This window comes from Cryptomeria japonica, chromosome 7 (assembly GCF_030272615.1).
Source record: "Cryptomeria japonica chromosome 7, Sugi_1.0, whole genome shotgun sequence".
Classification (NCBI taxonomy): Eukaryota; Viridiplantae; Streptophyta; class Pinopsida; order Cupressales; family Cupressaceae; genus Cryptomeria; species Cryptomeria japonica.
The window spans coordinates 830,927,469-830,951,994 of NC_081411.1; the positions used below are offsets into that span (position 1 = coordinate 830,927,469).

At 40.5% G+C, this 24,526-nt stretch overlaps 1 protein-coding gene across 1 annotated transcript in view; it reads left to right on the forward strand.

The window, feature by feature from the left end:
- The window catches only part of LOC131857025 (uncharacterized), a 94,677-nt gene extending 70,635 nt beyond the window's left edge, over positions 1–24,042 (forward strand). Inside the window, exon 2 of the mRNA XM_059209011.1 lies at positions 23,721–24,042. Within this exon, the coding sequence (XP_059064994.1) occupies positions 23,721–24,042 (322 nt within the window). The remainder of the gene's footprint in view (positions 1–23,720) is intronic.
- The last annotated feature ends 484 nt before the right edge of the window (positions 24,043–24,526 follow it).

Below are 24,526 nucleotides of genomic sequence, written 5' to 3' on the forward strand. Positions count from 1 at the left end.
GAGATTGCTCAATCTCAACAATCCATTGCTCCATTTTTCCTATAAATAGAGCCCATTCCTTCATAATCCAGATCCTGAAAACTTGTAAGCATTTAGACTATAGCCATTTTAGAGAGCATTTAGCATAGCATAACTAAATCTTGTCTTTTTGGTTAAAATACATCATTTTAGCATAAAAATAGCTTTTCATTTCATGTTTGGGGCTATACTACAATCTCAATCCTCCATAAGCATCCATAGTGCAAAAAGCTGCTGAGAGCTACACTATTTTGGAACTTGGAGAGGAGAGGAACAAGGGAGAAGGAGCTAATATCATGTTAAGAGATAGTTGGAGATATCTCATTGTCTTACTTCTTTAGTTAGATTCATTAGCATTTTTTTAGTGTCTCCTTTGGAATGCCTTCATGTGTTTGATTTTTGATTGACTAACTCTAACGTCTTGTGTTTTGTGTTGTTTGATCAAGAACTAACATTTTGCCATTTAGGAGGGCATCATTTGGTGAACCCGACGTGAATCGAACACGCAACCTTCTGATTGTTGTTTTTGAAAATTAACATTTTTGCTTGTTGAAACTGCCACACAGGTCGCGCTTCGGCGCTATTGAACATGTTCTAGCGCTATTGCAACATTTTCTTTTAGCGCTATTGTCCATATAATAGCGCTAATGAAAAAGTTTTAGCGCTACTGATTCCATTCTGGCGCCTTTGTCACAGTTCTAGCGCTATTGCAACTATTTTAGCGCTTTTGACTTTCCGGATTTTTCTATTATTTCAGCGCTACTGTGTAAAATAGCGCTTCTGCGACCGCAGACTAGCGCTATTGTATTAATTAGCGCTTTTGTAAAAAAAGCAGAATAGCGCTATTGCGACAGAGTGTTGTCCAATTCGCTTTGTAACCCAAAATCAGCATTTAGGCTTGTGTAAGCCCACACTAACGCTTTGACTATTGACCAGGTGCAGGTTCTAATCTTTTTGTGTGCAGGGAAAGGAGTTAGTAGATGCTCTAAAAAAATCTTTCTTTTTACTTTCTTTAAAAAGTTGGCTAAAAAGAATTCATTTTTCCCTTATTGCATAAGTTAAAATAAACCTCACATCTCATTTTGGAGTGCATAAAATGAACCTCAAATTTGTTTTTGGTGCTTAAAACAAAATTCATCTTTCTTTATTTGCAAGGTAAAAAGAACAACAAAATTCAAACATTTGTTTTCTTGCAAGTTAGGAAACACACTTTATTTGGTGCTTAAAACCAAACAAACTTTATTTCTTGCATCAATTGGGACTTAAAAATCACAATCCACACTTTAAATTTTTGGTGCAGTAAAAAGAACAATCCACTTGTCTTCATTTTGGCAAAAACAAATTTTTCTTCATGCAATCGTGTTTTTCATTAAGTTGACCAGGACTTTCAACTTCTAGATTACAAAACATATTGCTTTGAAGTTAAAAAGAACACCATGGCTGTTGGAGCAACATCTCCAAATAGTTAGATCACATTTGCAAATGCTGGATTAAAAGGAACAAGTGTTTTACGTGTTTGGCATGCTTGTGCACAAAAAGTCAGTCGAGTGGTCCTACTTCTAACACACACTATCCTCTCCCTTGGCTCTCGTGGTCCTAGGTGCAAGAGAAAAGTGTTAGTAACGCTCAAAATTTTATCTTTTTAAGAGAGGCCTGCCAAGGGATCGATACTCTTGGGAACGACCTCGAGCGGTAAATCCTTCGAGCCGCTATAGAAATCAGGTGAGAGCGAAAGCTGTAGCCTTGGGTATAGCTGTTCCTACAGTGTAACTGGCCGAAAGGACAAATGGGCCCCACCACCAGTTACAAGGCTCTTAAGTGAGTCACTGCAGAATGAACTTATGTCCAAAGCCATCGAACATGACTAAACACTTTTAAGTAGTAGCCCACCTGTTCTATTGATTGAGAATATTTGAGGTATAATTTAGTGCAAGAGCATAGAAGGTTTTGCTCCCAAGATACTCACCATACATATTTCCTTGAGTAGAAACATAGCTTTTTGAAAAGTCACTTGTGGCTTGATAAAAGTGGTGACTCCCCCATCATAGGGATCATCTATTTGTTATGCTCGTGCAAGACTTAGTATATCACATCCTTACCTGCCACGGCGGGATTCATAAGGTATGTAGTACCAAAGTCGAAGAAATATCAAGATGTGGGCTAAATTTATCACAACTGGCCATTTGACCATAGGGATAAAGAGTGTTTGAAGTGTGTTCGTTTTACAGACCTAGAGCAAATTGAGCCGACTTCAGGCTTTGGAATTATACCTTAAAATAAATCAAAAGGAAGGGTCAAAAACAAGTCCAAGGATTGGGTTGATCTAGAGCCATACTCATTTGTGCCTTTTTAGGCAACATTCTTGTGTTTGTGTGCTTGCTTTGTTTTCTTGTGAAAAGAAAAATCAGAAAATCACTTTCAAAAACAAAGTACTCATCCAACATCTATCAACAACCAAAAATACCAAAAACAAAGTACAAACAACACAGAGTCACAACTTTTATGACCATTCTTCACATCTTGCGAAAGAAGAAGTGTCATCAGAATATTACCTTGAAAAGAAGACCATTAAGCTCAAAAGCTTTAATCAAAAGGAGGAAATTCTTCTATCTCAATAGACAAATCTTTGTCTCACATAGAGTCTTTCTACATCGCATGCGTCTATACCTTCAAGGTAAAACAAACGAATTTGATTCTAAATCATTAAACCGCAGAGCTTTTATGCAATATAGAGCTCTGAGTTATCACAAAAATCAAGGAGGAAAGATTAATCCCAACTTCTTCCCAAACATCTGTATCACCTACAACACAGCTCGAGAAGTGCCACCAACGCCTGAAAGGGAAGAGATAGAGTTTGTTCCATTTGTAACACAAAGTTTTTATTGAAGTTGAAAACAAAACATCCATCATCTCACTCATACATCATCACTCCATCATCAATTCATCCCAAAACTCTCAAAACATTCAGAGGTTCTTGTCCCAAGATCCCTTTTTAGATATTGCTTGAAATCAAAACACATCACATCACTTTTAGATTGTTTCTACATCTAGGATAAGCTCATCCTAAGAGACACATCTACGCAGGTTAAAACTAGTTCATGAGTGAATCCTCTCATTACTAGGTAGTCAAAATCTGTAACACATCTCAGATTTCTCTACACCTTATCACATCCAAAATCATCAAAACAAACAAGCAGTTCGACGAAGGAATTTTGGTTACATATACCTTAAAGTGCTAGAGATCCCCATACAATACAAATCACCAACCAATCAATCTTGCATTTCATCACCACTCATCATCATCTTCAATCAACTTCAAAACCAAACTTGTAAACAAAATGGCTCAAACCCGATCACGATCAAGGCAACGAGAAATGGAAATTGAGGAAGAAGAGGACAACCTCAATGAATTTCAAGAAGCACTTGGAGGAAATGGGAATGATGAAAACCCAAGTACTCCCACTCCTTCAACAATCGAAAGGGTTCAGCATAACCCTCATTTTAACAGATTATTCGATGAAATACTAAGGAGCAATGCGGATGCTCACTTTTTACGACTTGCTCAAGAAGGAGCCAAACTCCCCTCTGACTTTGATCTTGCCCAATTAAGACAAGCATCAGAAAGACAAAGTCGCCATGAGGAGGAAAGGCATAGAGATCCCATCAGATATAACATCCCTCGAGGTAACCCACCACCTCCTCCTCCTAATGAAATAGAGATGTTGCGGCAACAAGTTGAGAATCTTGCCCAACAACTTCATAGTGGTGTTAAAACCAATCAATTCTCACTTAACGACATTTGTCCCTATCCGTTTGACAGGAATCTTTATATGCCACCCTTTCCACGCGGGTTCGAAACACCAAAATTCAAAAAATATAGAGGAAAGGGAGATCCCCGCGATCATGTCCAAGAATTTCATTCTGCTTGTCTTGAAGTAGCTTATGAGGACACATACTTAATGCGCCTTTTTCCCCAAAGCTTGGGAGGAACAACCACATCATGGTTTTCCCGACTACCAGGTGGCATAAGAACATTTGAGGAACTCATCCAGAAGTTCCTATCTCATTACTCTTATAATATTGAACGCGACATCACCATGGCTGATCTATGCAACACCAAACAAAAACCAGGTGAATTATTCTCAGTATTCCTGCAACGATGGCGTCAAATGTCTAGCAAACGTTCTCTTCAGTTACCTGAACGAGAACTAGTGGAAATTTTCATTTCCAACTTAAACGAAGAAATGGAATTTCACCTGGATGTCAAAGACACCGATTCTTTTAACGATATGATCACCAAGGGTATAAAATGTGAGCGGGCACTCATCAAAAAAGGACTCATCAAAATCTTTAATGAACCCAAAGATGGTCCTCGCCCGTGCTTCAATAGCGATAAACCGAACTTCTGGAACAAGAATAAGAATATCGTCAATGATGGGGTTGTGGATGCTCGGACTGTCCAAAATGCACAACCTGTGGTTTGGTTTGCAGGACAAAATCCTCCACCTCAAAATAACACAAATGTTCTTCCTAATCAAGGTCGCATCACATCTCAGGATGAACCAAGACCTCATCCACAAAAACAAAAATGCACATACACTCCCTTAGGGGAACCCATTGAAACAGTGATGCGACAACTCATTTCTCAGAATTTGATCACGGTACCTAAGTTATCAAATTATGAGCCTCAAGTCAAACCGGCATGGTGGAGAGATACTGAACATTGTGCGTTCTATCAAGGAAGAGGACATAAGACAAGTAATTGTCATCGATTGAAAGATCTCATTCAGGATCTTATTGACCGAGGAGAAATTGAAATTGAAGGACATGACCCAAAAACAACCAATAATGATCATCAGATGTTCAAAAATCCACTTCCATCACAAGATCAAAGGGGTCCTTCCACGTCCAGACGAGGTCCTGATACCACTGATTATACGCAAGCTGCGTATAACTACACTGTCAATCACCTGTATGATGCCAGTGAACAAATTGCAACTATTACCTTCAAAAATCCCACCTCAAATTGCAATGTTGTTACACGTCGTGGCAAGGTCACCATAAAGGCAGCTCCACAAGGCACCACCTCCATCCCAAGGCAATACAATCTTGTGGAACAATTAGACAAAACCCCTGCACTTATATCCATCTTGGAACTATTACGTCTGTCACCCTCTCATAAAAATATCTTGGATCAAGCACTCCAAGAGGCGTCAGTCCCTGCAAACCTGAATACAGACCAATTTCAAGCCATGGTTGGAAATCTAAAGTCCTCACCTTGTCTCACTTTTTCTGAAAGTGACAACTCTTCCTTCCAGCAACCTCATAACGCCTCACTCCACATTGAAGGCTTTGTCAACCAACACAGGATCAAGCGAGTCTTGATAGATAATGGAGCAGGCCTAAACATTTACACACTACAATTGGTCACAGCATTGGGATATGCAATAGAATCCGTGGATCCTCGCAAGAAGATCACCATCAAGGCCTATGATGATGCAGAGCGTTCATCCAAAGGAGCTGTGGTACTACCAATCCGAGTGGGCCCTGTGGTAAAGCACATCACTTGTCAGGTTCTGGACCTTCCTCTGCCATATAATCTATTATTAGGGAGACCTTGGATACATGCCATGCAAGCTGTTCCATCTACCTACCATCAATGTATCAAGTTCCCACATAATGGTGCAGAGATCACAATCCTGGGCGATGCAAATCCCTTTGCATTTTGCCATAATATCAGCCATCAACCAGAGATTACTGTTCCTAATAATAGGGAAGCCATTTCCTCCACATCATATGTAAATCCCGCCTATCTTGCCAGTTCAAACACCCCTATACCCAAGCAAGAAAAGCTTAAAATGAAAGTCGCAGAGGAAGGTCCTGGAGAATACAACTTGAGTCAGCTCTTTTGTGTGGGACAAATGCCCACTTCTCCTAGAACGCATGGTAAACCCCAGCAGTTGCTCCAACAATCCATAGTCACGCCCGCATATGCTTTAACGCCTTTCGTCCTTGGAAAGAGTCAAGAGGAAGAAACACAAGATGAGGACCTAGCAGACTGGATCTATAAAGACCCCGTTACCACTGATAAACCGCGAGTTACGCTTCCTACAGAACAGTATGGCAAAGGCCTCCTCATTATGCAAAGAATGGGGTATGATGGTCAAAGTGCTTTGGGATCCTGCAAACAAGGACGACAAGAACCACTGCTGCCAGAGTTCAAACCCAAAGGTCATACAGGCCTAGGCTTTGAAAAAGAAGTCCTTCCTAAACTCAGATTCAAAGGAAAACCCAGCAAACCATTTTGCCCACCTACTACAAAGAGGACACCTTTTATAATCAAAGCACCATCAAGCACTATCCCCACTGCTCCATCAAGGCTCACAACTCCACCGCAACCATCACCAGTGCCAAACATCCCACCAAACGAACCAGTAATCCCATCAGCAACACCATCTGTAGCAACAACTGTATCAGAACCCGCAGCAACATCTATGGCGCTAGCCATTCCAACAGAAGACACTAAATCAACACTACCGATACTTCCAGTAACAAATCCTTTAAACCTCATCACGGTTCCTGCAGCACCGATCACTACAAAGATACATAAACCAATCACACCTGTCCTGTTCAACTCCAAAGACATCCCAGTATGGTATAGCAATCGGATGCTGGAAAGTGATTCAGAGACCGACTCACATGAATGGGAATTTGATTCAGTGCAACTTAACACTTCAGATGAGGAAGACACATCACCACCTCCGCCACGCAAAGACATCCCTGTTTACAGAGAGGCACAAATAAAAACCACTTGGGTACCTGAGCTGGAAACATCTTCCACAGACCCTACGTCTCATCCTACGCCTGATTCTGACAGGGAAAGTACCATCAACGACCTTCACCATAACGTCTTAACCCTCACGGATACATCTCCTGCACTTAACCTAATCGATGAAGTAATGCCCATTATCCACCCTGAACTCATTGAATGGAACCAACCAAATCCCCCATGTCTTGACCTCTTCCAGAACGATGAGGCTATCATTGACTTTTTGGAATTAAGGGATAATCTACCAAGCGGGGATCACAAAGCTGGATTCGCCATTCAACTTAATAGCGCAGCATACTTCGGGGCGGATGCCAAACCCTTCAGCTGCAAAAATATAACATTAAAACATGGATCTTCCAGTGAAAACCACACTGTGGCACTGTTTGATCCAACAAAAGTAAAAAGAAAGAGCGTATCCAACGGTGAAAACCTCTCTGAGGCGCCTGAGGATGAAGGGTTTGACATTCTCCCTGGTAGTACACAACAGGAACGATCAACGATCCTCATTGAGGAGACCCAAGAATACAATGTGGGGACTCCTGAAAACCCTCATATCATACATCTGGCATCTCTTCTCACTCCAGAGGAACAACCTAAGTTTATCGAGTTCTTCCAGAAGCGTCAGATCAACTTTGCATGGTCATATGCAGACATGCCTGGGCTTGATCCTAATTTAGTCATGCATCATCTCACAGTAGCAAAAGGAGCCAAACCTGTCAAGCAGAAGCTTCGTAAGATGCATCCTCAGATTGCCGTGCTAGTCAAAACAGAACTCAAGAAACTCCTGGATGTTGGTTTCATTAGACCAATTGATTATGCAGAATGGATCTCCAATATTGTGCCAGTCGGCAAACCAAAAGGGGGCATCCGCATTTGTACAGACTTCAGAGATCTGAATAAGGCATGTCCTAAGGATGACTTCCCTCTACCAAATATCGATATCATAGTGGATCTAACAGCAGGACATGCCATGCTTTCACTCATGGATGGTTTTTCAGGATACAATCAAATAAAGATCGCACCAGAGGATCAACATAAGACAGCCTTCACATGTCCATGGGGCACATATTGCTGGAATGTAATGCCTTTTGGTCTAAAGAATGCAGGAGCGACCTATCAACGAGCAATGACCACCATCTTCCATGACATGATGCATACTATGATGGAAGATTATGTGGATGATTTACTAGCAAAATCACTCACAAGAGGAGGACATCTCCATATCTTAGATCAAATCTTTGATAGACTGGAACAATATCATGTTCGACTCAACCCAAAGAAATGTGTCTTTGGAGTAACCTCCGGGAAACTTCTAGGATACATTGTCTCAAGCAAAGGCATTGAGGTCGATCCAGCAAAGGTTAAAGCAATCATGGACATGCCACCTCCAAAGAATATCAGTCAGCTAAGGACACTACAAGGACGGCTTCAATCCATCCACAGATTCATTGCACAATTAGCCGATAAGTGTCACCCATTCACACACCTGCTACACAAGAACATCCGCTTTCAGTGGGATGACAGATGCCAGCAAGCATTTCAGGAACTTAAAGACTATCTCATGAATCCACCATTGTTGATGCCACCAGATCCAAGTAGACCATTATTGCTCTATATCTCAGCAACAAGTACAGCATTGGGTGTACTACTAGCACAACATAATGCAGAAGGTAAAGAGTGTGCTGTTTACTACATCTCTCGCACACTGGTTGGCTATGAACTCAATTACACACCTATTGAGCAAGCTTGCCTAGCAGTAATCCTGGCAGCCACTAAACTGAGGCACTATCTGTTGACACACAAGGTACAACTCATCTCAAAGATTGATCCACTCAAGTATTTACTCAGCAAAGCAGCATTGACAGGTCGCTTGGCCAAATGGGTAATGATTCTAAGTGAATTTGATATCGAGTATGTGGACCGTAAAGCTATCAAAGGGCAGGTCATTGCAGATCAGTTGGCCGATGCACCTCTCATAGGTGATCATCCCCTCATTTCCAATTTTCCAGATGAAGAGATATTCATGATTACAAAAGCACAGTCATGGAAACTATATTTTGATGGTTCATACACTAGGCATGGCTCGGGGGCAGGCATTCTGTTTATCACACCTCAAGGTGATAGCATCCCGAAGTCTTACAGGCTCACATTTCCATGCACAAACAACATAGCAGAGTATGAGGCTTTGATCACAGGACTCAGGCTAGCCATACAATGGAAATTAAAAGAACTTCAAGTATATGGCGACTCACAACTGGTCATTCGACAAGCAACAGATGAGTATCAGACCAAGGATGATAAACTCATGCCATACAAACAAATGGTGGACAGTCTAAAGACATCATTCACTACTATTACTTTTGAGCAGATACCAAGAGATCAGAATCGAGCTGCTGACGCTATGGCTACTATCGCATCTCTCCTAGATCTTCCACAAAATTCAACACGCTACGAGTTCTTGGTAGAACAGCTTTGGATTTCCGCTTATGATATCCCCGAATCTGAAATAATATGTCGCCTTGTCGGTTCTGAATCCCCATGGTACGGTGAGTTCTACACCTATCTCCGTGATCACACCCTTCCTCCCAACCAATCAAATAACCAACGAAAAACCTTCATTCGCCAAACTGCTCGATATACCATTATTGCCGAAACCCTATACCGACGTAGTCTTGATGTTACTCTCCTTCGGTGTCTGGAACAAGATGAGATAACAAAGGTTCTGGAAGAGGTACATGAAGGAATTTGCGGGACTCACTCAAGTGGTCCATCACTAGCCAAGAAGATCATGCGAGCTGGATACTATTGGCCATCTATGGAAAAGGATTCCTACTACTTTGTCAGAAAATGCAAGAAATGTCAAGTTCACGGTGACCTGATACATGCACCAGCACAGGAACTGCAACCAATCACAACACCATGGCCTTTTTGTCAATGGGGCCTTGACCTTGTGGGTAAGATTCATCCATCTTCATCCAATGGCCATAAATTCATTATTACCGCCACCGAATATTTCACCAAGTGGATCGAAGCTGTTCCACTTACCCAAGTCACCGGCAAGCAGATTGCCTCATTCATCCTCAACTACATCATCTGCCGGTATGGTGTACCCATGTCCATTGTCACAGATAACGGTCTTCCTTTCAAAAATCAGGATGTCCGTGAGCTTTGTGAGAAATTTCATATCCAACACCGCTTTTCCACTCCCTATTACCCACAAGGCAATGGTCAGGCCGAAGCATCCAATAAAAACATATTAAGGATCCTAAAGAAGACAGTCAATGATGCCGGCCGTGATTGGCATGTTCAACTAAATCTAGCACTATGGGCATATCGAACTAGCATTCGAACCCCTACAGGTGCAACTCCTTATTCATTGGTCTATGGTGCAGAAGCTATCTTACCTATTGAGGTCGAGATACCATCATTACGAGTTTCCTTGCATAATCTCATCGATGATGAAACCTACAGAGTATCCCGTCTTCAGGACTTAGAGTTACTTGATGAGAAACGACAAGCTGCATACAATCACCTCAAAGCCTATCAGCAGCGCATGAGCAGAAGCTACAATCACCGAGTTAGACCTCGTACATTTGAGGTAGGCGATCTTGTTCTACGAGAGAATCCTCGCAACCAACCAAACAGAGAACATCAAGGCAAGTTTGAATCAAACTGGCTGGGCCCATATGTTGTCACTGCTGTGTTCGGGTCCGGGGCATATCAGTTGGCTACACCAGAAGGAGAACCGCTCGCAGATCCAATCAATAGCATGCACCTCAAACGGTTTTATACCTAAGGTATACAGAGCATCAGGCTCCCCTACATATCAAGAAAATATCAAAAACATTCAGAAAATGTCCTGAAGAAAATACAAAAACATTCAAAAAAGTAAAGAAAAATCATGCATCCAAATGGTGAACAAACACTCCGGTGGCACCTTGGGTAAGTACGATGGTGACAACCTGGCAAACAGGCGCCACTCGTAAAAACTATGGCTCCAGTATCTTTCAGGCTCGTTGCGATCACATTCATGCACACACACATCCATCCATCCCAACCATGGCTCGTTATTTGATCTACAATTAAGAAAGTATTCCATGCGTCTCGCATCCCACCTTTTCATAGTCAGGTCTACAAAACTGGGGGCAATACCCTTACCCTCGTGATGGAAGTGGATTCTACATTGTCTTATATATCATTATGCTCTTCATTCAGGCAATCATCAGAAAATCCAAAAAACATTCAAAAATGACTCTCAAAATCCAAAAAACATTCAAAAATGACTCTCAACATACCAAAAACATTCAAAAAATATCACACAAAATCCAAAAACATCGAAAAACCATCAAAAATCAAAACACAAAAACATGGCAACACCTTGTACATATTCATCCGATCAGATGCAAAACAAACATTGACAAACTACTCACACAATGACCATTTACCAATCAAACCAAAACAATCGACATCAACAATCCAAATCTGTCTTTAAAACAAGGATGCATCCTTCCTTACCAAAACAAAGACAAAGTGACATTTTCTTTGACAAGAAAATTATGTTAAGCTATCAAATGCTTGGTTGATTCGTGAGTACAATTGTTTGTTTATCTGTATCGGACTCTTTCAGCATTGTTTTGTAGCGTTTGCGCATTATTTCCGATGAAGTTCTGGGGCATGTACTAATGGTGTCTACGTGGGAAGTTCACTAAGCTATGTGATCATAGGCAAAAATGCAGTCATAGATCACTCCGGCTTGCTGACTACAACGTATACCTCGACCATATGGGCATGAACCATTACCAAGGATCCATATTCTTTATTCTTTATGTATATACTGTTTGGTTGCAGGTACAATGCTCATCCTTTGATTCCTCTTCCTCCAAATTGGATAAAGTTTTTATTTTCTTAGTACGGTATGCACTTGTCTCAGGATCTGATCAGCCTAAGATCAAGGAGGACGATCCAAGTCATGCACGAAAGGAGATAATCCTTGTCTGTTCCGCAAGCAATACTCTGGTCGACTTGACCCTTATATCAAGTCGTTTGTATTAACTTGCTATATTAAAATCCATGAAAGAAATACTCAGGTCATCTTGAAGTATTGTGTCAAGATGCTTGTATTCTCTTCCAACATTTTAAAGCTCAATGATGAAAATAGAGCACTATGGATCATCATTTCACCTCATCTGTTTATATCTTGCATTCCGTTGCATATCACCCATCCATTCATTCATATGTAGGCTTTTACATGTAAAAATGATTAATAAAAGCTGGTCTTGGATACAATCACGACCGAGTACTCTGATACATCATCAATGCATTATGCAAAGCCTTAAAACAACCTTGCATAATCATATCATCCTTGCATTTAGGTGCATCTTGCATTGCGACCATTCATGTCATTTTTAAACTTAAAACATTGCATATAGTTCATTGTTGCCATTAGTTTTCATTAAACAAAATCATTTTCATCATTGCACCAATCATAAATAATTACCCCCATTAGTTATCATATCATCCCATTATCATTTGCACTTACCAACATATTTAAAACGCATTTAGAAACATTCATTTAGGCATTATCATATAAACATTTGTACTTTACATTTGTTTATTCATCTACATTCATTTTAATATCATCATATAAACACTTGTACCTTACATTTGTTTATTCATCTACATTCATTTTAATATCATCATATAAACACTTGTACCTTACATTTGTTTATTCATCTACATTCATTTTAATATCATCATATAAACACTTGCACTTTACATTTGTTTATCCACATACATTCACTTAACATTTTGTTTATCCATATTACATTCATCTAAACACATCTAGATGCATATCCATACATAAAAATCATTCATCTAACCATTGCATTGACATCATTGCATTAAATCATCTCATCATTACATTGCAATAGGAAACATCATAAAATCCTGTTCATACATCAAAGCATAAGCATATATCATCATAGCATTCCATACATGAAGCATTACATAACTCATCATAAAATCATATCATCCTGCATTCATATGTCAGTATCTCACATCATAACTCATCATAAAATCATATCATCCTGCATTCATATGTCAGTATCTCACATCATAACTCATCATAAAAACATGCATAAAAGAAACCTCTCATCAAATGCATACATGTCCACATATACATCAAAGCAATAAAATCACAAACATGCATAAACATCCATACATCATCACATGCATATCGTCACAAAATAGGATCTCCTCATATATATCATCTCATATATCAGAGTACAATGAAGTCTACAAAATCGGCTACCAAGAGCCATCCAAGATACAGTCCAAAACATAGACAATGATACAATACATGTATGCAAAAATGCTCTCTCAGATGCCGCTCTGGCCAGATGCTGTACCTGCCCCACCCCTACCTGCTCCACCGCTGGTACCCGGCACCACCTGATCCATCTCTCCGTGGAGGCCTCATCGAACCCCCACTCCCTCCTGCATCTCCTGATCTATCCTGCCGCAAAGGACCCATCACTCCCCCACTGCTCTGCATCCTCTGTGATCGCTCGGATCTGGCCTGCCGCATCTGTGAGTAACTGAGAGCTCGCTGGCTAATCGGTACCACCTGCTCATATAACCCCCGCCAGTACTCTATCTCCGCCTGTGCTTGCCGTATCTCCCTCATAACCTCTCCTGAAGGCCCCTGTGCACCAGTCCGCACTCTCTCCTGCAGCTCTGCCAATCTCTCCACCGCAGTATCTCTCTCCCGCAGCACCACTGTCAGCTCTGACTCACGTGCAAATAGCTGCACATCTCTAGCTGCTACCTCCGCCTCTAATCTCTCTACCCGGGTCTGCAAATAACCTATCATATGCTCCCGCAGATCCCCTGCACCACACTCCCCTATATCCATGGCTGCTGCACCTGTATCACCCCCTGCACCACACTCCCCTGCACCACCCTCTCCTGCACCTGTATCCATCGGGATCTCTCTCTCCATCCCCCTCCCACTCAGCTGCACTCCTCCCTGCATCAACGGTCCCTGTGATATCTGCAGAGGTAGTCCACCTCTCCCTCTCCGCTGTCTCGGCATCCCCATCGCTCCTCCACCTCCTCCACCTCCTCCTCCACCACCACCTCCTCCTCCTCCTCCACCACCTCCTCTACCACCACCCCCTCTCCGTCCCCGTCCCCTCTCATCCTCGAATGCTGGGATCGGCTCCGCTGGATCTGATATCCGTCGGATCGAGTGCGCCGCCCGATACTGGGTATACTCTGCTGTAACCCCTGCATCAACGACCCTCGGTCGTAGATCCCATGGCCTCGCCTGCAATGTCCGGAACTCTGCCAATGCCTGATCATACGGTAGCACTGGACCCCATGCATACCGCTCTCGAATCACTCGAGCATACTCTCCCGATCCGCTTAGCAGACCCTGCTGCCGTCCAAATTGCCTCATAACCCGTCCTGGCACCTGTCTCTCTACGTGATAAGAGGTCCTCCCAATGAGGAATCGGGTCATGAAGACATAAGGTAGTGCCTCCGCATCATCCTCCCATGGCTCACACTCCAAGTATGGCCGCTAGATCACTGCATCTAGGTCATCTAATGCTCGCCTCCACCACTCTAGCTTCCCCAAGTGGGGCTGGCTCATCATACCACTATACATGAACATATAGGGCTGGTCTACGGCTCGGAATCTCAGACTCACTGGTCGAGTCACTGGTAGATGCTCCCATGCCCACACATGCAGCAGCGTCATGCCTACTGCAAGCGAACCTCTCCCCCGGTACACTACCTCGTGCAGCTCCTGGTACATGTGCGCTAGCACGCACGGCCCCCAGGCATATCGGGTCCCCTCTGTCACCATCATCTCAATAACCTGTCCCCATCCGACCGCCAATCCATGTGACCGCCTGTCTGGACACAGAAGCCCTCCCACGATCCCTGACAATACTGCCGGAAGGGGCTCATATAGTGCCACTATATCCTCCCAGGCAATCGACCCATCATCAATGAATACGTCCTCATCAAAAATCCTCTGGCAAGACACTGTCCCCCAGGATTGATCATACGTCACCAGCTGCCCTCGAATCGGAATCCGAAGAATACGCCACACGTCCTCCAAAGTCACCGTCATCTCGCCCTGAGCCAGATGGAACGTACATGTCTCACTGTGCCATCGCTCTGCTAAAGCTGTAATCAGGCCGTGATTCATCCGAATCACGGGCATATGCATCACCTCATAGAGCCCAGTAGCCGCAATACAATCTATCTCGATCTGAGTCAAACGATCTCGCAACCCCTGTGTCGCGGGGTGGCACTCGCGTAACTGCAACACGCGTAGATCCTCCTGCACATAGACGTTCATCCAAACACCATCAGTTGTTTTGTTATCAAACTTTCTTAAGTTTAAACCTAGACTATCATCAGATACTTTGATCAAGTATCTTCGGGTCTCAACAGGTAAGCAATCATGGCCGCCTAGACTTCAACAGGCATTTCTCCTAACAAATGACCTAAGTCTTATCAGGCTGCTCTGGTTCAAAACAACTCCCACTTCACCTCGTCATCCATCAACCGTTAGGCATCCGGAGTCTTATTTTATCCAAAACTGGGGCATCTTGTATCCTAAAGCACAAGCGCTATTTAAATCTATAAAAGCGCTCATTCTGCACAATAGCGCTCAAAAAGCCCTACAATAGCGCTATCAAAACAAAAGCGCTAAAAAAGCTACACAATAGCGCTATTTAGGTCAATAGCGCTCAATCAACTACACCATAGCGCTATTTAATCAAAAGCGCTAAAACCTTTATGCAATAGCGCTATTAAACATCAATAGCGCTCAATTGACCCTACCGTAGCGCTAATTTATCAAAAGCGCTCAAACTTGCTTGCAAAAGCGCTACAACTAGCCTACAAAAGTGCTATTGCGGCACAATAGCGCTCATTTATGGAGCAAAAGCGCTAAAAACATAGTTCCAGTGCTCTTGCTCCGACTTGACTTGGACTTAGCTAAAAACATACCAAAAATGCATAAAAATGAAGTTTTTGAATTTGCGTACCGCTGGTCCATAGTCGGCTGGGCGCTGGTACCGGCGGACTCGCTCAAATCGGTGCTCGGTGATCGGAAACGGCATCGTCGCTCCTCCTTGCTCTTCCAAATGTCACTGTCAGAGCTATAGTTTTCAACTGGTCGCGGTCACAAATGATCCTACTTTACCCCCTTTCACTCCATTTATACCCCCCGCCATCACCGTAACTTCGCCCTGTTCATCGCCGTGGTCCCCGTGAACTTCCCGAGCCCCCCATTTCTCCATGTTTCCCCCAATTTCTTCTATTTTTCCCCAGTATACCTAATTTCTTCTATTCCACCACCCTGCCAATTTTCATTCTTTTTCGAGAGATCGCCTGATTTTTCGAAATTTTTCGGCCCATCTCTCGAGGGGGCATACCACCCATTAAATTTACATTTTATGGGGCATTTCTTCACACCAATTTTTTCTTTCTTTGAAACGATGCGATAAACTGCACCATCTCAAAGAGGGGCAAATGTAGTCACATAAATCTGTCCATTTTAATTAAATGAATATTTCGTATTTATTTGATTAAAAATCCACTAGCCATCAATTAATTAAATTAATATTTAATTAATTCATCCCCAAACATTCTTCTATTAATTAAATAAATTATTCAATTTATTTTAATTAATTCATTAAATCCAATTCCCATCAATTAAATAAATAAAATCAATTTATTTAATTAAATCCCCTTTTCCTCTTTTAAATAAATTAAATAAAACATTTATTTAAATCATTATCCCCATCCCACTTGCATTTTCTTACAAATGCAACTTGCACACATTTTGAAATAAATGAATTTTTATTTTAAATAAAATCCTATTTTCCCTCACCCACCAAATCCACTTGCAAAATCTAATCCCCTTCTAGATTCTTCTAACCCCTTCCTAATTAGCCTAATCCATCCCCTAATTATTGTCACATTCCTAAGCAAAATGGAGTCACTTCTCAAATACCCCAAAGTCTTTGAAAACCATTAAAGGCTTCCAACTTTCAACCACTTAATCTCCCAAAGTCTTCCAAGACCACTAATGGCTCTTACATGACCATTTATGTCTCTTACATAACCATTTATGGTTATTTCAATCTTGTCTCCCCAAACATTTATTGTTTGACCATATTCATCCATTTCACATTTGCACAAGATTTTATCCATTGGATAAAAGCTTTATTCTTTGAATAAAGAGTTTATTCATTCAACCAACCTTGACTCAAAATCCCAAGGTCATATCAGGCATTTAATGCTTATTCCCTCTCCTCTCAACCTATCTCACATTGACACTTGTCATCCTGGGATTGGGTTGAAAGCCCTCACATGGATTTGAAATCATTCAATCCTGACCCTTGTTGAGATTGCTCAATCTCAACCATCCATTGCTCCATTTTTCCTATAAATAGAGCTCATTCCTTCATAATCCAGATCCTGAAAACTTGTAAGCATTTAGACTATATCCATTTTAGAGAGCATTTAGCATAGCATAACTAAATCTTGTCTTTTTGGTTAAAATACATCATTTTAGCATAAAAATAGCTTTTCATTTCATGTTTGGGGCTATACTACAATCTCAATCCTCCATAAGCATCCATAGTGCAAAAAGCTGCTGAGAGCTACACTATTTTGGAACTTGGAGAGGAGAGGAACAAGGGAGAAGGAGCTAATATCATGTTAAGAGATAGTTGGAGATATCTCATTGTCTTACTTCTTTAGTTAGATTCATTAGCATGTTTTTAGTGTCTCCTTTGGAATGCCTTCATGTGTTTGATTTTTGATTGACTAACTCTAACGTCTTGTGTTTTGTGTTGTTTGATCAAGAACTAACATTTTGCCATTTAGGAGGGCATCACTACAAACTACAAAAACAACTATTCATTAATTGCAAGACCTTTATCTTAAAGAATTTCAATATGCTCGACCAAGATATGACCCATTAGAGAAACTTAAAGCAATGATGCCAGTGGCATATGATGGACACATACCAATTTTGGAGGATTTCTAGGCAGGTATGTAGTATAGCTTCGAGGGCAGATATAGAGGATTTTGTAGGTTAACAACAACCCAAATGATAGAGTTTGATCTCAAAGATAATATTCCCAAAGACCTCAAAGATGATGGGGAACTCTTGGATCCAATGTATAAGGAAATGATGGTCAATAAAAGGCCTCTCTTATCGATAATATGGTCAAAGAAAGAAAACATAAAAAATAGAAGATGTCATAGAATAAGTTATTGAAAGAACAAGGCAATGGTTAAGCCTTAGGATGAAAACAAGCATTACTAGGGGTAAGAAGAAAGGTAAGGCAATAGGTAATCCCTAATCTAAGACCACCAAAGAGTATGTGAGAAGAATGAGGTCTAAATCTAGGAAGAATACTTAGATGGAACAAGAAGATGCTATGCCAGCTATTGGTAAGGAAGAATTGATGAAGTAGTTGGATGATAAGATGAAGGAGTCTCAACTCCTAAAAATATCAGCCAAGCAAGCCATAACAATTGAGTTACTTGTTGTGCCACGAGAATCAATCACACCCATTATGCTGATAATTGGCATTGTTCTAGGAGAGGGTACATCCTAAGCACAAGATGAAAAAGAACCTACCTCTTCCACCCAAGTTCCTTTGACAACCACTATACCATTGCATGAGAGAGTGACTATTCATAATATTGACTCAGATTTGGAAGATGATGATGAACCTATCTCTACAATAGCTCGAAGGAAAGGGTAAGATACGATGCAAAGACAAGTTGCCTACGACCAAGTTCATGTAGAAATAGTAATAGAACATGATCCTATTGCTTCCTAGAGTGAGCAACCCACTCAAACATCAGCCAAGGAATCTAAATACCAATTTATATAAACTACCCAAACATAGGTGCTTGATGTGCATGTTGAAGGCATGGAGGTGGATGAGTAAGATGAATAGATAGTACTTACCCCTCAAGACCAGGAGCATCTCCTCAATGGGAGGGAAGTCAACAAAAGAAATTGGATGAAGGAAATAAAGAGGCCTTTGAACAAGAATTAGGTGATAAATTGGAATAATTTGCTAAGAAACAACAACAAGGTTCCAAACAAGTGCTTCAAGAAAACCTTGCCCAACAACTCTCTCATCCCCCACCACATCACACAAAGCAACAACATGAGCAACACCAAGTTGTCGATGTCAGACAACAAGAAGAACAAGAAAAACAATTGGAACCCCACATAATAATTGCTCATGTTACCACACAAGGTGAACAAGTAGATTCTAGTTTGCCTCAATGGTTATATTTAAGCTTTCAAAAGAAGGAAAAGGTTGTCCTTGCAAGTATTACCTTGCAAGAATTAGTTGCCGAGTCACTGTGCATTGACAAAAAAGCTAAGACTCTTCACCATGTTTCAAGGAGTGACTTTGGAGACGTTATAGCCAAAATTGTCACTCCCACAAAGGATATAGAAGCAGAAGGAAAAACTTCCCCAAGGTACCAAATCTCTTAGGTAAATCTTGGTAAACAAACCAAATGGGGGGAGATAGCTTTCCTAGATGCAACCACCGCCTCCATAAAGACAAGGATAGAGAAGGAGCACAAATATAAGAAAGAGGTCAAGACTCAACTACAACAGTATTGAAGATTGCTCATTGAGATTTCTAAACCACTAGATTCAAGATCCAAAGACACTCTACCTTCTACATCAACACTCCTGCAAGAAGAAGTCAAGTTATTGTATGAAATGAGGAAAATAGTAACTATTGTCAAGACTTAGACCTAAGATCAGTTGAGTAAGGCCAGGATGTCCCCCCAAGACACTATGGATATATATGAGGAGTCCCATCTCATTGAAAGGGGTATGATCCTACTTACCACCCAATGGTAGGCTCAATCTACCAATGTTGCAAAATAGGTTAGAATGTTGAAGAAGATCAAAGGCTTGTGTGAGGAGGTGATCAAGAGAGAGGATCTACTAGGAGAGAATACTTTGGTGTTCTACAAGCCTCTATTAATGGTTTGGAATTTAAGTTAGACACTATAGACCAATGTAGAGCCAGAGCACTAGAAAGGCACCCACCTCTTTTAAGTCTCCTTGATGAATATGCACAATATGTTGTGAGGGTCTTGGGTAATAATAGATTGGAAGTTCTTCAAATAGGTACACTCAATCAAGAGGAAGTACTTAGACAGGGGGATACATATAAGTCAGAAAAATTCTCTCCTGCCATTGAATTCAATACCGATGTTATGGAAAGATACATGTATCTTGTCCTCTAGTCTTACCAAGCAACTCAAATAGTGGATAAATTGGTTGATAATATGGAGGAACTGAGACAAATTCTAAGGGTTTCCAAGTTTCACATTGAGTACTTGGCGGACCCACCACAATCTTTAGTTCAAATTTTACTTGGGGAATTACTTGAGCTACAAGCAGAGCAGACAGTGAATAGGGAGATCACCCTTAATGCGCTTCAATTCTGGTAAGCAGGAAGATAGAGTCATGACTCATGGAGGTGAAAATCATAGTTAAACCCAGACACGTGCTCAACATACATCTCACCACCAAGCCAAAGTTGTACTCCAATTGGATGGAATTGCTACTACACTCAATGGTCACTCATTACCTAGTGTCGGTTGGGTGAGGTTCAAAAGCAATGACTTGCATGTCAACTATAACCTCCACCTTTTCATAGCTAATTCTTGGGAATACTTCATTCCTAGAATATAGGGGTCTAGATACTATAAATGTAATGAATCAGGCCATTTTGAGGATCCAAAAATTGAAGATTGGAGGCCATAGTTAGGATTTCATTTACATTATTTTTATTTTCAACATTTTAAATTTCAAACTTTGTTGAAATCTCTTAGTATCAATGCTTGTTGGTACCTTTATTTTCATAATTAATTAATGCAAGTTTCTTCATGGATCGCATGCTTCATGATCTTTGTTTAATGAAGTTGGTATTTCTTTGATCTGATATCTTCTCTCATTCTAGATAGGATAATTGCTCTGAATATTGTGGATTTCATTATTATGGTATATGAAGTTGTTGATTGGCTCCTTTGGTGTGTAAGATCGTAGACCCTACATGTAGATGGAAATTTCACCTGCTTCTATCTAATTTGTTAATGATAATATCTGGTTGTTTGAAGTGTTCAGTTCAAATTTAACAACTTTGCATGGTTTTGATTGTTACTTTCTTGTTCCCATATCTTTTGCATTTTATTTCTAAGTGGATCCATGTGAAGTATCTTTTGAAACCAGCATACAACCTTGAGTGAACAAGTCACGTGAACCCTGAGTTACCCTTACATAGTTGTGACCCAACAAATAGGACCTTGGGGAGTGGGGATTTCATAATCCTTGCTCTTTCTTAGAGAAGCTTCGTTTCGCAAGGCTTGCATGTTAGGTGAGTATAAGAGGCCCATCAACAACTAGAAAGTATTAAATGTTGGTGGGAGGAATGCCAAGTGGCAAGGACCAATGGTTATAGATTTATCAAAAGGTCGTAATACCTAAAAGAAAAATTAAAAAAAGTGGAATAAGGAGGTATTAAAAACATATTCATAGAAAAGGATTGAATTGAGCAAGAGTTAGAGGCATTAAAAAACAAGGTAATTTCCTTTGGCATGTATGAAGAATATTTTGAGGATGAAATATGGCTAAAGCAAGAGAATAAATAAATTTTTGTATGAGAGGAAATTTACTAGTGGGATAAGGCTAAGGAGGTATGGTGGAAGGTGGGGGACACTAATACAAAATTCTTCCATTTTGATACAAAAGCTAGGAGAGTGTATAACAAAATTGATGAAATTAAAAAAATGGATGGTTTTGTGGCTGCAAACTGGCCTAAAATTGAAGAGGAAGAAATTAACAACTTTCATGGTCTCTGAGATAGTAAGGATCGATCCATGAGAAAAGCCAATGATTTGTTGGATAGACACCTCCCAATGCTCATCTCAAACGTGGGAAATAATATGTTAAAGGCCCTAGTCTTAGAGAATGAGGTTCAATTTATATTTCTTCAATTGAACCTTGACAAGGAATCTAGGCATAATGAAAATCCAAAAAATTTCTATTAGAAATGTTGGTGTTTCACTAGGAAATATAATTAGAAGATAGTTGAAGATTTTAAAAAAAATAAATAAAAAGTTTGTTAATGATCTCAATAATATTGCCATTGCTCTCATCTCAAAGAAATCTGAATGTAATGAGTTCAATGAGTATAGACACATCTCCATTTTATTTTTATTAAACAAAATCATTTCTAAGGTATTGGCAAACCGATTGAAAAGGGTGTTCGACAAGATAGTATCTAGAGAGAAGAATGGATTTATTCCCGATAGAGAGATCAATGATAGCATCATTTTGGCCAGCAAAATAATTCATACTATGAAAAAGAGAGGATCATGGGAATGATGGTTAAATTGGATGTAAATAAATCCTATGATAGAGTTGATTGGGACTTCATAAAAATAATTTTGAGCAAGTTCGGCTTTAGCGGTTAGTGGGTGGAAATGATTTTTTACTGCATATCAACACCTAGATATTCAATTTTGGTCAATGGATCTCTTTGTAGATTCTTTTAGGTCATGAATGGACTGAGGAAATGTGACCCCATTTTTCCCTTCATCTTTGTGATCATGGTGAAGGCTATGGGAAGATCCATTAAGAAATGAATAATTGTGGGCCTATGGAAAGGAATAAAAGTGGTAGACAATGTCAAGACTATTACTCATTCTCAATTCATTGATGATACAGTCCTATTTGGGGAAGCCAAAGTTAGAGAGCACAAATATTCAAGGAAAACCTAGTGGACATATATTTTTTTTTGGGAAAACCATGAATAGAGAAAAGTCAAAAAAATATTCTTCAACACTAAGAAATCAATCTAAAAGAAAATTCCCATCATACTTGACTTCTCTATTTCTTCTCTACCTGCCAAATATCTTGATGTGCCTCTCTCTTCTCTGGTACTTGCCATTCAAATCATTGCAAAGATGTGGTAGAAAGTTGTATAAACAAAGTGGTCATGTGGAAGGGAAAATGGCTCTTCCTTGCAAGAAGAATAGCAATGATCCAACTCGTGATCTTCGCAATCCCCGTATACATTATGTCATACAAGAAAAAAAAACTCATAAGATAGAATCAAATATTGAGAGTTTCCTTAATAAATTCCTTTGGGAAGGATCAAAAGAGGAAAGTAATATGCCTCTCATCTATTGAAACACAACCGGAGTTCCAAAATTGGTGGGGGGTGTTGGATTAAGATGTATGAAAGCACAAAATTTGGCTTTGGGAGCCAAGTTGTCTTGGAAAATGTATAGAAGTCCTAATCGTATTTGGTATGGGATCTTTCAGAACAAATAATTGGATGAAGAAGACTCTAAGAAAATCATTATGATTAGCAATCCTTGTGGTGGATTGTCAATATAGAAATTCCTATGGGAATTCTAGCATCTAATCAGAGATTACCTCACATAGAAAATAAATAATGGAATAAGAGATAATTTTTGGAATGATTCTTAGAATGGACACAAACTGCTCAAGGAAATGGTGGAATTGAAGTCCATTTGGCCAATGCACAATATATAATTGGCTGGAAGGAGGCAGGCTATATTAATGTGATATTAACCGACACAAGTGTAAGAAATGAGTGGATAGATGTGGATTGTCTGTCAACGTTAGAAGAGGCTACAAATACATTGAAAACTAAACTCTCCCAGAGAAAGTTTTTTCTTAGTAAGTAGAGTGATGAAATAATATAGCATGATTATAAAATAGGAGAATATTGTATTAGGATTAAATTTATTTAATTCAAAGGCCTACTAATGGGTTGTTGAGGGCTAATCTTCAGAGACAAGGCCTATCAATCCCTGAGTGGACTCTGTCTGATAAGGGGTGGATTAAGATCAATTTTGATGGTGCATCGAGGGGCAATCCAGGGCCTTCGGGTGTTGGGGTGATTGCCCGCGATGTTCGGGGAAACACTCTAGCCATTGGTGCTAAGAGATTGGTGGATGGAACGAACAACGTGGCTAAGTGTCAAGCAGCGTTAGAAGCAATCCTAATGGCTGGGAAATTGGGGGTCAAGAAACTTCATTTGGAAGGTGACTCTCAGGTTGTGGTGAATGGGATAGCTTGAGGTCGAATGGAAGCGTGGCTTTTAGACAAGAAGGTGCGAAGAATGCAACTTTTGCTTAACAGTTTTGAAGATTTTAAGGTAACTCATGTTCTCCGGGAAGCAAACTTGGAAGCTGATAAAGTTTCCAATGTGGGAGCAAATGGATCCTTGGAAAATATGTTTAGTTTGTTTGAGGACTTTAGAAATTGTAGTCTTCTTGATTCTGATTTTGGGTAGAAGGCTTATTTTAGAAAAGTGAACCCGAGCTCGATTTGAAGTGACCCCTTGTTGCCATGATCTTGTGGGAATTAATGTTCCTCGTGGTGTGTGTTATACAGTGTTACTGCAAGTGGCCTTGTGGTAATGGATGATTATCATGGCGAGCAGTGTGAGTGACTGGTGATGATGCCTAGTTTTCTGCGAAGCGTGTGGAGTATTAATGACTTGTGATGGTGGTGGCCTTTAAAGGCCCTTGTGTTTCATCTCCTGGCATTTTGTGGTGGCT